This window comes from Corapipo altera, unplaced genomic scaffold (assembly GCF_003945725.1).
Source record: "Corapipo altera isolate COAL_440 unplaced genomic scaffold, ASM394572v1 61067, whole genome shotgun sequence".
Classification (NCBI taxonomy): domain Eukaryota; kingdom Metazoa; phylum Chordata; class Aves; order Passeriformes; family Pipridae; genus Corapipo; species Corapipo altera.
This window is the reverse complement of record NW_020885043.1, coordinates 221,372-237,817: the sequence shown is the minus strand read 5'-3', so window position 1 is coordinate 237,817 and position 16,446 is coordinate 221,372. Positions and strand designations below refer to the sequence as shown.

The 16,446-nt window shown below is 42.0% G+C and overlaps 1 protein-coding gene across 2 annotated transcripts in view; it reads left to right on the top strand.

The window, feature by feature from the left end:
* LOC113959487 (poly [ADP-ribose] polymerase 8-like) overlaps nt 1-16,446 on the top strand; it is a 254,813-nt gene that overhangs the window by 217,255 nt on the left and 21,112 nt on the right. Inside the window, exons 15-16 of one of the 2 annotated variants that reach the window (XM_027668556.1) lie at nt 8,476-8,568; nt 14,399-14,524. In XM_027668556.1, coding sequence (XP_027524357.1) covers nt 8,476-8,568; nt 14,399-14,524 — 219 coding nt within the window. The remainder of the gene's footprint in view (nt 1-8,475; nt 8,569-14,398; nt 14,525-16,446) is intronic. The other variant, XM_027668555.1, reaches the window with a different exon arrangement.

Sequence of the window (16,446 nt, the reverse complement as noted above, 5' to 3'; positions counted from 1 at the left end):
TAAAGGTGGTGCCCTTCCCGCTGCTATCCCTGGTTGAAATGCAGCGGGATTTGGTAAAACAGTAGGATCATAGGATAGACCCCTATAGGAGGAAAACTAGATAGTTTTGAAGGAGTATGTACAGGGTAGGGCTGTGCTGGCACAGGCAGAGCACTGGGACTTTGGACCTCAGTTCCCACAACCTCATAGGGCAGTGCCAATGCTGGCAGACTATTGGGTTTCCAGCCTTGGGGCTTAGTCCCCACGATCTCATAGGGCATTGCTGATGGAGGCAGAGCAGCAGGACTCCAGCTTTGGGTCTCAGTCCTCACATCCACATAAGGCAGTGCCAATACAGATAAAGTGCCAGGATTCCTACTTTGGTTTATGCGGTTTCTGTAACCCCATAAGGTGATGATGCAGGCAGAGCACCAAGATTTCCTGTAATCACATGAACTGGTGCTGTCATAGGCAGAGTGCCAGGATTCCCCATGACCACACAAGCTGGTGACAATCCAGACAGAGTGCTGGGATTACCCACAACTGCATGTATTACCATCAGTTTGATTTCCCTCAGCAGACTTCTCATACAGTCACAACTGTTCCAAACATGCCAATAACCCATTTGATCTGGGAATCCATCTTCCAGATATTGCCACAGAAAAGCGAATTTGTGTTTATAAAAAGTTCCTTGTGATGGCCATTGTTTTGCTGAGCTAGCAAACCAGGTTTTAACAGGCCAATTCTCTTGGCACAAAGTTATTGCACAGTCTTCAGGTAACTCTTCTGTACTGTGCATTTAAAGAAATTTTTGACACTAGGTTCTCATCCCCATCAGATAGATTTATTGGCACAGATCAATCACAAGATCTGATAGCTCAAACTGGTACCTCAAAAGAGGGACCCCAAACAAAGAAATCCCTGGGCAATTATACCCTTACAATCTAAACTCCCCATCCATCAAGTTTGCAGATAACACAAAACTGGGAGGAGCTGTTGACTCCCTTGAAGGCAGGGAGGCCCTGCAGAGAGACCTTGACAAATTAGAGGACTGGGCAATTACCAGTCATATGAAGTTCAACTAGGGCAAGTGCCGGATTCTGCACCTGGGATGGGGCAACTCCAAAAGTTCATACAGACTGGGGAATGAGATGCTGGAAAGCAGTGCCACAGAAAGGGACCTGGGGGTCCTGGTAGACAGTAAGTTGAATATGAGTCAGCAGTGCCCTGGCAGCCAGGAGGGCCAACCACATCCTGGGGTACATCAGACACAGCATCGCCAGCTGGTCGAGGGAGGTGATTGTCCCTCTCTGTTCTGACCTGGGGCGGCCTCACCTTGAATATTGTGTGCAGTTTTGGTCATGGTAATATAGGAAAGATATTAAGCCATTAGAGAGTGTCCAAAGGAGGTCGGTGGAAATGGTGAAGGGCCTTGAGGGGAAGCCATATGAGGAGTGGCTGAGGTCACTTGGTTTGTTCAGCCTGGAGGAGACTGAGGGGAGACATTGCAGTCTACAACTTCCTTGTGAGGGGAAGAGGAGGGGCAGGCATTGATCTCTTTGCTGTGGTGACCAGTGACAGGACCCGAGGGAATGGCCTGAAGTTGTGTCAGGGGAGGTTTAGGTTGGATATTAGAAAAAGATTCTTCCCCCAGAGGGAGATTGAACACTGCAACAGGCTCCCCAGGGCAGTGGTCACAGCACCAAGCCTGACAGAGTTCAAGAAACATTTCGATGATACTCTTGGACACATGGTGTGAATCTTGTCGGACGCAGGAGTCGGACGCAATGATCCTTGTGGGTTCCTTCCAACTCGGCATATTCTGTGGAAATGCAGGGAAAGCAGAGGGGCAGGTACTGATCTCTTTGCTCATCACCAGTGACAGGACTCGAGGAAATGACATGAAGCTCAGTCAGGAGAGGTTTAGGTTGGATATCAAGAAAAGGTTGAGCACTGGAACAAGCTACTCAGGGAAGTGGTCACAGCACTAAACTTGTCTGAGTTCAAGAAGCATTTGTACAATGCTTTCAGGCACATGGTGTGATTCTTGGGGTGTCCTGCACAGGGCCAGGAGTTGTACTCAATGATCCTGATGGGTCCCTTCCAACTCAGCATATTCTATGATTCTATGATCTAAAACTGGGACTAACAGATGTAACTTATGACACAACCAGAAGAGACCCTTTCCTACAATTCTGTATTCTGTTTCAGATGTAGTAATGTTATCCTTAGTGGCCCAAATATAACTGATCCTTTAGGTAATACAGACTCAGGTGGTAGAGACTTGGCAACCAATCTTATTTTGCCTGTCACATTGCTTTTCTGGGCACAGCTGCAGCACACATTAGAAAGTAGCATGATAGAGCAATATCAGCTATGAAAGTTTTAACTTTTTTGAATTGAAAGCATGTCTGGAAAATATTTTAAGAAACAGAATATGTCATAGCTAGGTGATTTGCCTGTCTGCCATTCATAGTCACTGCTGTAAGAAGTGACACTTGCATTCTTGCATATGGAAACTCTGAATGAGCACTTTTTTCACAGCAGCAGTTCGGTGGCTGCTACTGAGCATGTAAAGAATGGGAGTGGCTAAAGGAAAACACTGAAAAACTTACTCTGTTCAAAAAATTGTTTTTTGCTTCTATCAGTGCCTTTTACTTCCAAGCATTTGTGGTCTCACGTTAACTATCCAGCTGTTATTTTTTTCTGTCTTTTCCCCACTGAAATAATTATCTTTCTAAATAGTCTCTCAGCACCAATGATCTTCACTTAGCTAATAGTTTTGTGGAAACCAATGGCCTTATGTTAATTTTCTCCTTTCAAGTTAAAAATAAAGTATATGTGAGACCACTGGATGCTCTTGTTGAATGGGAGTTACAGCTGCTCTCTTCAGGTACTGGGGAACAAAGTTGCCCAGCTAGTCAGCTGTCTTGGTTTAATGACAATATGTCTCAGGAGGTGGGACCTTTGATGAGGTAGCTCTCTCCTTCTCTTTTGTTTATTTCCCTCCCCCTAAATTACAAATTTTTGAAGTTATGAGGTGTCTGAATGAAGGAGGAAAAGTATAACAATTTTTACTGAAAAACAGAGAAAAAAACAGAACAAAACAAAAAACAAACAATAGCAGAAAAAATGTCACCTAAACCACCCTCTCCCCTCTTGGTTAAAATGAGAACCTGGAAAGAGTATTTCGTTCAAAGAGAAAGGAGTCCTATGCCACTGAGAAGGCAGTGAGGTCCCAATGGAAGTCACGTGATCACCATGTAGCTGGAGCAGAGCTGGGGCTGGGTGAGCAGGCACCTCATGCAGTTCACAAAGGGGAACTCTCAAGTCCCTTTGGCGTGGCTGCAGCAGCAGCCAGCAAAGGCATGGGAGCTGTGATGATGGGAACTCCTGAAAAGTACCTGATGCAGGAACTGCAGCAAGAAAGTGCCGGGGGTGGTCCTGCCATAATGAAAAGCAGTTGGAAAGCAGTGAGAGACAGGAACCACAGCGAGAGAACTCTGTTGGTGGTCCTGGCTCGATACCCCCTCCCAGAACAAGAGTCATGTATTTTCCCTTTGAAAACAATGTAAACTAGTAATCTAATAGAAGTTGGCTATTGATCCACATTGGAAAGAATGTCTATGCTTTCACGTATGTACATGAAAGTCGTTAGATAGTTCAGCTTGCTGAATAGTATGTGGACTTGAACCAAAATAAGAGTATCCAGAAATGACATTGGAATTACCCAATGTTTATTAATGTGTTACTGTTGTTGTTCTTGTTTGTTGGTTGTGGCTAGGGCATTTATGATACAAAGCAGAACAAGACTGTTCCTGTCCCAAGGGTTCACATCCTATTATAAAAGAGACAAGTGGATGGAGACATGAAGGACAATATGCAAAACACTAGCAGCAGTGTAAGAGCAGCCTTGAATCACAGTTTTACCATAAAGCTTCTGATTTTCTTTAAGCTCCATATTCTAGAATTGATTTATTAATTTAGTTTTCATATGTTTTCATTGGTTCTAGCATGCAGAGTTGTGGACAAAACCAAAATATGGAAATGTGACACTGAATAGATAAGTCAACATCACGTGACAAACAAAAGCCCTCCAAATGTTTGCTTCTTAGTTGTAAGCCAATCTTTTCATTTTTGAGGGAAAGAAATGAGTTTAATGCTTGAACATAACTAATGACTGGAATACAGGACAGTGAAATGGCCATACCAACATGTCTTGGAACACTCTATGAACACTTGTGGGAAATTTATGTTGAAAGCTTCTGATTTGGTTAAATTGGGAAAAAACCAGGAAAAAAAGATCCAAAAGTATTCTTAAAATGGATGGAGTTTGAGTAAGAAGGCATCCAGGGTGGATATATGAAGGCAGGCTACTAGAGTATCTGGGTTTGGGTTATTTTCCACTCTAGATTGGCAGACCCCATATGTTTTCATTCAATGCAAAACTATGTATTTGCTCCACCTTTTAGTTAAAGAGAGTATGTAGAATGCAGACATTGTATAGAGTTTAATTTTTTGGGGAGTTGTTTTTGTGTTTTTTCTTTAACCAATGCCACTTCAATCGGGGAATTAATGATTTCTGAAATTAGACAGAATCTACCATAAAAATGCATTAAAGATGTAGTGAGTCAAGGGAGACAAATTCAGACTAAAGATACCTTAAATTTTTAATAGCATTTTAAAAAATGTTAATAATCTGGAAATGGTGTTTACTATTACTAGAATTTTGTACAGCAGAACTTTGTGGCTTCCTGAAATAAATGTTGCTTCTCAAATAGAAATGGTTTTGGTGAAACCCATTCCCATTATTGGGAAAGGTGTTTTTTCTTGTGTTTTGAAGGAGGTAGACCAAGATAGCAAAGCAGATCCTCTGGTTTTATTATCACATAATTTATTGTATATTATATCACACTGACTAGAATGTGAGGTTCTGGCGATTCTTTTGGAGCTCTTGAATGATTTTGTGTTCAATTTCAAGATATTTTCTGTATGTATATTGTCTGAATATTGAAATGGATACTCAGATGTGAGTAACTTGGAAATGTATTGATCCATCACTCTTTCCATTGCTTAAAATGTTACTTTATCAGCATTGTCTTGTGAAGTCTTTATTCTACAAAATATTCAGTGGGCATAAAGATTCATCAAATGCATAAAAGCAAAATAATTTTATAGACCCTAACAGTAATATCTGTTCCTTTTCAGAGCTCAAATTTTGCTGTCTTGCTTCTCCTCATACCTACAGTTTTTCAGCCTTAAGATCCTAGCCCCAGTGTCCACTTGAGAGAAAAAAGACCTTTCAAATGTCAAACATAAGTACAATGACCATTTTCCTAACTTCCCTTTTACAGATACTCAGACATTTCTGAGATTATAACAGAAAAAAAAGGGAAAAAAACTAAGAGCAAAGATGACAAATCCTGTGTTCCATTTGCCATCTTTAAGTCTTAGGGTAACTTACTTTGTTGAGGTTATAAACAAAATGACAACAATAAGTATTTTCTTAATGCTTTTCTTCATGGCAAGCATGACTAAACTTAGATTGCTCTGCTATTCCAGAGTAATTCCTTGTTCTGGAATACAAAGGACTCCATGTATACTGTTGATTATGATAGTCAAGGTGGTAGAGGCACCATACTTCCCCAACTAAGCAAGTGATTTAACCACCTTCTGAATGTGGAAAACCTAAGAATAATGACAATAATAAATATTTTTTGTCTAGTGTGCCATGGCACAGCAAATTGGATTATGTTAGGCTTTGTATGCTACCTAATGTAACATAGCAGATAAAATAAATCAAATTAGTCTATTAGACTTTAAAGATTATAGCTCTTGTAAAGCAACTGAGAATATGTCAACGCATTAGATTTCACGTTTATTGAAGTCTAGAATATTTGAAACCCAACAAATGCAAATGAAACAAGTGACTACAAATATAGCAGTATGCTTATTACTGACAAAGCTGTTACCTGAAACTGCATTCAACTACATTTTCTTTTCTTTGTGTGCTCAACAATTTTTTTTTTTTATTTCTGCATGTCTTCCTAAAGACATTGGCTTGAACTTCAAAGCATACCACTACAAATGCTTTAGTTATTATTATGGTGGCTAGGCTCAGAATTTTTAGTTACGAAAGTTCGGTAGTGCCTACCAAAGATCATTTTAAATTTCAGTGAATTAGGATTTATTAATACGGATTCAAACAAATAGTATAAAAAATATTTTTGTTTTCAACATTGTAATAAAAGGCTATGTTTATTGGGATCAATTTTAAGAAAGGATTTAGTTTATGTTTCTTTCTTGTATTATTTTCAACTGTTTCTTCATTTTGAATGCTTATAACAATTCGTTTTATATTATTCATTACTTAAGCCTTTAAAAAGTTGATTTCAGTAAATAAGCGTGGAGTTACTGTAAGGGATGTAACCAGTTAGGAAGTTTATGAAGATATGCTTATTCTCTTTACTTAAAGATGTGTTTTTCGTTTTGGCTTTCTTTGCTTCATGAAGGCAGAACACTCAATTCTCATTCGATATAAAGAAGTTTAAATATATTGCTTTATTTGATCATTGTGATGGCAATTGTGAATTAAATTTTCAAAAAGATAGACAAAAATGGTTCAAGAGTAAGGTTTTTTTATTATTTTTTTATATCTGAAAAAAGCAAACAAGTGTCTTTATTTATAAAATAATATGTGGCCTTCTCAAATACAGTGTTTATTATATAAAAATATAATGCATTTTCTTAAAGTTTACAAATAAATTGTTAAATTAGTGTGGTGGGTTGACCTTGGGTGGGTGCCAGGTACCCACAAAGCCTCCTCACTGCAGATACTCACTGCCCCTCCTCAACTGGACAGGGGAGAGAAAATATGATGAAAGGCTCATGGGTTGAGATAACATCAGGGAGAGATCACTCACCAGCTACCATCACGGACAAACCAGATGCAACTCAGAGAAATTAATTTAATTTCTTGCCAATCAAAAGTCAGAGTAGGATAATGAGAAATAAAACCAAATCTTAAAAACACTTTCCCTCCACCTCTCCCTTCTTCCCAGGTTCAACTTTGCTCCCAGCTTCTCTACCTCCTCCTCCCCAAGTGGCGCACGAGGGTGGGGAATGGGGGTTGTAGTCAGTTCATCCCATGCTATCTCTGCTGCTCCTTCCTCACTCTTCCCCTCCTCCACTTTGGAGTCCCTCCCACAGGACACAGTCATCATAGAATCACAGAATGGTTTGGATTGGAAGGGACCTTAAAGATCATCTCGTTCCAACCCCCTGCCATGGGCAGGGGCACCTTGCACTAGAGCAGCTTGCTCAAAGCCTTGTCCAACCTGGCCTAGGACACTTCCAGGGATGGGGTATCCACAGCTTCTCTGGACAAACTATGCCAGTGCCTCACCATCCTCATAGTAAAGAATTTCTTCCTAATATCTAACCTAAACCTACTATCTTTCAGTTTGAAGCCATCCCCCCTTGTCCTGTCACTACACATCCTTCCAAAAAGTCCCTCTCTGGATTTCACGTAGGTTCCCTTCAGGCACTGAAAGGCTGCAATAAGGTCACCCAGGAGCCTTTTTTTCTCCAGGTTGAACAGTCCCAACTGTCTCAGCCTTTCCTCATAGGAGAGGTGCTTCAGCCCTCTGATCATCTTTGTGGTCTCCTCTGAACTTGCTACAACAGGTCCACGTCTTTCCTGTGCTGAGGACCCCAGAGCTGGATGCAGTGCTGCAGGTGGGGTTTCACCAGAGGGGCAGAATCCCCCTTTCACGTGCTGCCCATGCTGCTTTTTGATGCAGTCCAGGATACGATTGGCTTTCTGGGTGCCAGTGCACATTGCTGGCTCATGTCCAGCCTCTCATCCACCAGTACCCCCAAGTCTTTCTCGGCAGGGCTGCTCTCAAGCTGTTCATCCCCCAGCCTGGATTGATACCAGGGGTTGCCCTGACTCAGGTGCAGCACCTTGCACTTGGTCTTGTTAAACCTCATGAGGTTCCCATGGGCCCACTTCTCGAGCTTGCCCAGGTCCCCCTGGATGGCCCCATCTTTCATGTGTGTCACCGCACCACTCAGCTTGGTGTCATCTGCAAACTTGCTGAGGATGCACTCAATCCCTTTGTCTATGTCATTGATGAAGACATGAAATAGCTCTGTCCTCCACAAACTGCTCCAGCATGGGTAGGACAGGGTTAAGGAAATTTGGGTACTATTGCTAATTTGCAATCTGATTGGATTTCTTTTAGTGTAGCCTCTGTGAATACTTATTAGTTTTAGAGTTCTTAACACTTGTTCTTCAGATTATTAAAATGGTTTTCTAATGTATCTTCCTTATTAATTGACATGTATTCATAATTTGAAATTAATGTTTTAGTTAATATCTGAACAAAAAAAAATCACATTAAATGCGTTTGGGTTTTGTTGTAGGTATTGCATGGTAAAATTAAAAATGCAAAATTAAAACAAAAATATAATTAACTTACTTTCTCTGTGTAGCCCACTGTTTGTGAACGGGAGCTCTGTGTATTTGCTTTCCAAACATTAGGAGTCATGAATGAAGCTGCTGATGAAATTGCAACTGGGGCTCAGGTAGAATTATCTAATGCTTATTACATGTCTGATTTTCTGGAGTATACTCAGTCTTCTCAATCTCTTTTAGTATTTATTTTGACTAGTATTCCCCATATGAGTACTCTCGGGTAAGTATTATTTATTTTTCCACTCTTATAGCTGTAAATACACTGTTTTATGCATGACATTTTCAAATAGTACTAATGAAGTGCTTCCATTGTTTTGCTTTTGTGTAATTAGATTAACCCTGTTTTCTCGTTATGTTGTATTCAGTTAGGTCACCTGGGTTGTTAATAAAGGCAGCTATTGTCATTTGGAGATAATCCCCATTTATTTTCACCTAATGAGCAATTACTACTCTCATGCAATTAATAAGCTACTTCCTGTTCGTAGTGTTAGGATGCAGCTATCCACTGAGCATCTGTTGTTTTGATCATCAAATAACAGTGGAAAAGTTCTTACTGATGTTGCTACATAGATTTTTTTTCTCTTTTCTCAAGGATCAGGAATTTAATGTAAGCTTGCTTCCTGACTCCAAGTTCAGTTATCATTGTTTTATTTCATAATTTTGTATGTTCTTTAAAACAATGTATTTTAAACTGTTTCCAAATCACATTTAATCTTAGATTACAATAGTTAGAGGACTTCAATAAATAAAAAAAATTAAAAGACATTATGTTTAAGATCTTAAATTAAAAATTTACACATCTTATGGAAAAGTGCATTCCTCTGAATTCCTAGACATATGTCACTTACTATGCACTTACATAGTAAGCAATATGTTTTTTGGAAGACCAAATGTTCAGTTCAGTTAACTTTAACCAGCACTAGTGAGTCTAGCCACTGGAAATAAACTATTCGGCTAAGTGCCTGAATACCACCTATGGACATATCCTCAAAGGAAGAAACTTGAATCAGTGTACACCAGCTTCTTCACATGAGTATATAATTGTGGGATCTGAACATCAACTCATCTGATGTCTGAAGACAGTTAGATAGCTATATTTGCAACATCTAGCATGCCAAACATGGGGATACCTGTGCACGCTTGCAAGAAATGTAGAGGTGTGCTGGTGAAGCCCCACCTCTTCCCCAGTCTGAAGTCCTCTGATAGACCTCAGCTATGTGTTTCTGTGGAGCTAGAGTTTTATTTTTTCAGTGTAGGCACTTACATGGTATTTAGGTACAAACAAGTAGCTCTCACTTCTCTTTTTAAATATAGATGACAGTAGACGTGGTCCTGATCTGTACTCACTCTGTGTTTTATGTAGGTATCAATGTTGCAGGCATATGCAGAACTTGCTCTAGATCTCTAGAGTACCTCTACATCTTACAGAGCTTTGCTGAAGATTATTGAAGTGATTTCAACCTTAATGGTACTTAAAAGTGTTAGATAGATTTTGTCAATTGTCCCATTGGATTGAGATGACCAAATTTTGCTAAGCCTCACTTTAGTGATAGCATTGCACCCAGCTCGCTACATCTTATCTGGTTGAGCTCCCGTTCCTGTTTGCAGAAAGAATTTAACACTTTTTAGGGTTTGATTCATCTGAGTTATTTTTGACATTAGGATGGTGTGAATCACTGCATAGACTATCAGCACAGTGGTTATTTTCTCCGTTGATTATAGACTAGACTGACTAGTAAGAGATAGATGTTTACATTGTGAATCTCTACATTTCATCAGATGAATCTTCCTCCAAATCATTTTGTGTAGTCAAAGAGCCTAAATATAGGTTCCCATCATTAGAAATCACATCCTATATTTTCTGCTGTGCTTTCAGCTAGTTTCCTAAGGTGTACATCCCTACTTTGTCACTCACAATATTCTGATGGCTCCTTCTTAATAATGAGACTGTACATTTTAAAACTTTCAAACCTGAAGTCACCTTACCTTATTTTAGCCATGTAGTCAAAATGCCTGAAAATTAAATGTCTGATTTGTTGATAGTTCAGATTTCCTGTAGAGTCTCTGCAGAGCAAGAGGTGCTGTCTGAGAGATTGATGCCGTAAGAGATAATTGCCATCAACAAGTGTCATCTTGTCCTCCTTGAAAATATTTAAATCCTAATGTGCTGGTTTAAAGGTAAACCAGCAGGAGAAATGAACCCAATTCAAAAGAGATTATGTCAGAGTTACAATTTAATAAAAATAATACAATAAATACAATTATACAGACAAACAATTGGTTTTAACCCACAAAATCCAGATGTATAACCCAGCACCCTGGGGCACAAACAGAATGGTGTTTGTTGGCCCCTGTGCTGAGCCCCATGTGGTCCCCCTGAGTCCAAAGTAAAAGGAAAGGAAAACCTGTTGGTGAGAGTGCTGGTCGCAGTCTGGTTGAGAGTGGTGATCACAGTCTGGTCGAGAGTGGTGGTCGCAGTCCGGTCGAGGTTCTGGTCCTCCTCTGGATCAAACGAATGGGCCCAAAGTCCTAAGACCCCCAAGATTATATACACTCAGGTTCGAGTGGGAATGCCCAGCACCTTCCCCAGGGCGGGGAGTTCCACAATGGGTGATTGTGAGTCGTGAGATATTTTTGGAATCCTTGGTGGCCTATTAGCAGACATGACCCCTCAGGCTGGGTGTGGAGGTGCCAATGACTCCCCGGAGGGGAGTCATCACACCTGAGTCATTGGTGTGAGGATAGGAACATCCTCCTATTTCACAGGCTTCCCAACACCCAGCCTATAGCCTGAGGGGTCAGGTGTGCTCTGGGCAGCTGCTGCAAATGGTCTATTGTTAACAGTTCCTGGGAAATGACATAGAGGGTGTAGAATACATAGTTTGGGTTACACCCACACAGTGATGAACTGGTCCCGGCTGCTCTAACTAGGACACTGTTGTAGGTTGACCTTGGCTGGAATCTAGGCGCCCACGAAAATCGCTAAGAGCTGGGAGATGTTACACAGGCAAGACAGACCCAACATGAGGATAGTACTAAAATTTATTACTAACAGGATAGGAGCTAAAGAGTGAGAGATAAAACAATTTTAAACACACTTTTCAACCATCCCTCCTCCCCCTGCATCAGTGCAGGAAGAGAAGTTCACCTATAAGGCAACAGGTCTTCCATATCTGCTGCACTTGTGGGTCACCCTTCCATGGGCTGCAGAGGACAGTCTGTTCCACCATGGTCCTTCACCACAGGCTACAGGGGAGCCAAAGCTCTGAGTCCTTCCCCTGTCTCGTGGGTCCCTCCCATGGGAAACAGTACTCGGTGGATCCTTCTAACATGGGTCCACCCCTCCCCTGGTCCGCAGGTCCTGGGGTGCAGGGGGTCTCTATATCCTGATGGTTTTTCATAGAATGCAGTCCTTGACAGAGGGTCCTGTCTCAGCATGGGTTCCCCACAGGGGCCACAGAGCCCTACCTGGAAAAAATTACTCCAGTGTGGGCTTCCCTCTCCACGGGCAACAGATCTTCCGAAGGACCCCACTCCCTCTTGGGCCTCCCACGAGGGTAGCAGTCCTCCTTCATTTTCATGCATCCACTTGTTCCATCATGGGCTCAGCTGCAATGCAGCAGGGCCACCTCCGGCCCATCCTGACTCAGCTGGGACGAGGGGAGGGCAGTGCCCACTGGCAGGGCTGGCTCGGCTTGGTTCCAGCACCATGCCTGCCCCCCAGCCTGTGGCAGGGGGAGGTGGTGGGGGACCTCTCCAGCCCAGCCACAGCACCGGCCATGCCTGCCCGGGGCCGGGGCCATAGGGCCTGGCCCTGGCAGCTTCCCTCTACAATCCTCCTGGCTCGAATTTCTTCTGCACAACAACTTTTTTCTTAAATATGTTACACAGAAGCGCATCTCATTGGCTCAGCTGTGGCCGGCAGCAGGAAATCCCTCCTGCAGCTGGCTACCATTGGCTCTTCATAGGACAGTTAAAGCTTCTAGTAGCTTTTAACAGAAGCCACCCTGTAGCCCCCCTCCTGCTACTAAAACCCATGACAGACACCTAACTTATGTACTTCAGTACTTACTGTTAAGGAGAAGTTCAGGCCCAGATATAAGGACATTTACTAGATCCACAGCACCTCCTATTACCAAGGAACACATAAACAAGTTTGTATTATGATGTTTGTATTAGACTTACCTTCCAGTTTAAGTTGCTCTGCATTCCAACAGTTCAAAAAAATGATCTCATGGGAAATCAAGGGTTTAATTAAGCCTGATCTATGCATGTTTTCCCCCATGTCAGAATAATATGCTGGTATCATGGTAAGAAACAATATAGGAGTCAACAGTTGTTTTAAAGGAGGGCTTTGTGATTGTGTCCTAAGAAAAACTATGCCAGTTTTAAGACAAAAATCCCCTTGTGCAAATCATAAAGCCAGACAACTTTGGGTCACTGTATTAAGAGGTTTGGGGACTCAGTAGTGTTTTGGAAATGGAGGCTAAGAAGTGCTTCTGAGAAGCAGGGTGTATGAACTCAGGCTCAATTTCATGGTAATTTGCACAGTTGCAGGCCTGTTGCCTGACCTGGCTGGGCATGCAGACTCTTGATCTCCCCTGCAAATGCTTATGTGGATGCCCTATTTTGAAACGTTCATCACGCTTGTAGGTATTATAAACTGGAAAGAAATCAGAGGACTATGGAGGAAGGAATCATTATTTCAACAACTTCATTTTTCAATATATGCAAAATATTTAGTAACGAACTAACAGAATATTTTTTAACTGATAGAGAAAATTGTCCATTCATGCTAAAGGAGCAGAGGAGAATGGCAACAGTATGACACTAGAGAGCAGTTCCTTTTCCCTTTCTTCATGATTCTTATTTTCATTCTGCCACTCTAAAGGGCCATCAATTTTTTTTTTACTCTAAATGATCAGATACAATGGCAGATATTAATAACTTATAGAACAGCTTGAGCTGTGAAATGAGATCTGATCCATGTAGAACTGTGGGAGGAACCAGGGATGCCTAATAAATATGGCTCATCTCAGCTTTTCCTTTTTTCATGGAAAAGTCTGTTTTCACAAAGGAATGTTTTCAGAAAGCACAGAGAAACTAGGGGGAAATAAGCCAATTTGCAGCTATGATTTTATCTAGCAATTTTGAATTTTATTATGAGTTGGATTTAGGTTTTACAGTTGCCAGAAAGTTGCATTCTCTCAGTTTTGTGATTGCTGTAGTCTATTTTTAAACTCTGAGTTACAATTTTGAAACAATTATACAGAAATCTGTTACTTGTGCCTATGTGCCTAGGTGCACATATGTGAATACATGCCTGTGTACACATTACACGCATGATATTACAGTGAAATCTTGGAAATCATACATATTCAAAGCCACGTCATAATTCTGTACAATGGGAAGTATGGAAGAGGATGTCCCAGTGCGAGCCATGTAAATGACTTAAATCACTGCACTGTTCTGGCTTTAGTAGAAGCAATGTTTGCTAGTATTTCCATGATTACAATCTTCGGGAGAACATCAGGCAGCAGTACATATTCACAATTCCTTCCTCTTTCAACACATTTCACTGGCACAAAGATACACAGATTCAGTACAACTTCATTTCCCTAGAGAATTAATTTCATCCAGGAATTGCCACAGGTACACAAGAAAAAGCAGGAATGCAAGCAATGTATTGGACGTGATAATACATTTAGGACCAGATACTGGTCCTAATTATGCACCTGGAGTAATGTACCAGGGCTGGACCCAAAGCCTGTTGAGGTCAATGGAAAAATTTCAGTCCTAAACTATGTCCTGTGGATAACATAGTTTGAGTAATATAGATAACAATGAAATATAGTATTACTCTAATGTGTAAAAAAAAGCAGACTGGATGATACAATATGAAAGTACATATATTAAATAAGTATTTCTCTTTATCCCTAGGTGGTTGATCTATTAGTATCTATGTGTCGGTCTGCGTTAGAGTCACCTAGGAAAGTTGTCATTTTTGAGCCATATCCTTCTGTAGTTGATCCCAATGACCCTCAGATGTTGGCCTTTAACCCTAGGGTAAGTAATTATCTTTCATTATGCCATGGCTTGCTTAGAGGCATGTGTTAGATTTCAAAGCAAAGCCTCTTCAGTCTCCTTTACTGTAAGAGATACAGCTCCAGAATATAGCACAAGTGTGTGACTATTTTCAGAACTTTGTAGTTTTTTTAATTGCATCCGAGAAGGTATTTGTGAATAAATCATAAGTTGCATTCAAAGTTATGTTGAAGTTAATAGCTTCTTGTAGTGGGTTGACCCTGGCTGGATGCCAGGTACCCACTAAAGCCACTCTCTCACTCCCCTCTGCAACTGGACATAGGAGAGAAAAAAAACAGCGAAGGATTCATAAGCTAAGAGCTGGGAGAGGTCATTTACTGATCCACCATCACAGGCAAAACAGACTCAAAGTGGGGATATTAATTGAATTTATTACTAACAGGGTCAGAGCAAAAGAGTGAGAAGAAAAATAATCTTAAAAACACCTTCCCCCCACCCCTCCTTCCTTCCATGTTGTCCCTCCTCCCCCTAGCAGTGCAGGGGGATGGGGAATGGGGGTTATGGTCAGTTGTTGTTTCTGCTGCTGCTCAGGGAGAGGAGTTGGAGTTCTTCTCCTGCTCCCATGGGGTCCCTCCCATGGGAGACAGTCCTTGATGGACCTCTCCGGCATGAGTCCATCCCACGGGGAACTGTTCTTCATGAAACTGCTGTCCTGTGGGTCACTCCTCCATGGGATGCAGTCCTTCACAAATGAGCTGTACCGGCATGGGTCCCCCACAGGGGCCACAAGTCCTACCTGGGAAAAACCTGCTCCAGCATGGGCTCCACTCTCCATGGGCTGCAGGTCTCCGGCAGGACCCTGCTCCATCTTGGACCTCTCACGGGGTCACAGCCTCCTTCATGCATCCACCTGCTCCAGCATGGGTTCCTCTATGGGCTGCAGGTGGGACTCTGCACCCTGATGGTCCTCCGTGGGCTGCTCCACAGCTGCTCCACCATGACCTGCACCATGGGCTGCAGGGCCCTCAGCTCTGGCACCTGGAGCACCTCCTCCCCTCCTTCTGCATTGACCTTGGTGTCTGTTCCCATATTCTTACTCCACTCTTCCCTGGCTGGAATTTTTACTGCGCAATAACTTTCTGTTCTTAAATATGTTATCACAGAGGCGTTGTTATTATTACTCCTGATTGGCTTGGCCTTGGCCGGCAGCAGGAAGTCCATCCTGGAGCCGGCTGGCATTGGCTCCAGCAGACAGGGGAAGCTTCTAGCAGCTTCTAACAGAAGCCAGCCCTGTAGCCCCCCCCACTACCAAAACTTAGCCACAGAAACCCACTACACTTCTTTCAGGGTACAAGTTCTAGGTATTCTTAGTGTCTTTCAGTGTACACGTTTGACACAAAGAGAAAGATGGCTGTGGTGGTTTGACCTTGGTTGGATGCCAGGTTTCCACCAAGCTGCTCTATCACTCCACTACCCAGTCGGACAGGGGAGAGAGAATAAAATGGAAAATGACTTGCAGGTTGAGATAAGGCAGTTTACTAAAGCAAAAGTGAAAGTTTGCTAGTGCACAGGCAAAGTAAAAAAAAAGGTTTATTCTCTACTTCCCATCTGCAAGTGGTGTTCAGCTACTTCCCAGGAAGCAGGGCTTCAGCATACATAGCAGTTGCTCCAGAAGGCAAACATTGCAAAAAAAAATGCCCCCCTTTCTCCTCCTTGTCTTAGCTTTTATATCTGAGCTGACATCATATGGTATGGAATATCCCTTTGGTTAATTTGGGTCAGCTGGCCTGGTCGTGTGTGTCCCCCCCCAGGATCTTGCCCACCCTTGATGGAGGGGGTGTAGCAGGGAGAATGCTGAAACTGAAACCAGTACACTGTTGAAAGCCCAACAAAACAATATTTATTACAAAAAAGTAGCTAACAAAACGAGAAGCCAAGAGACA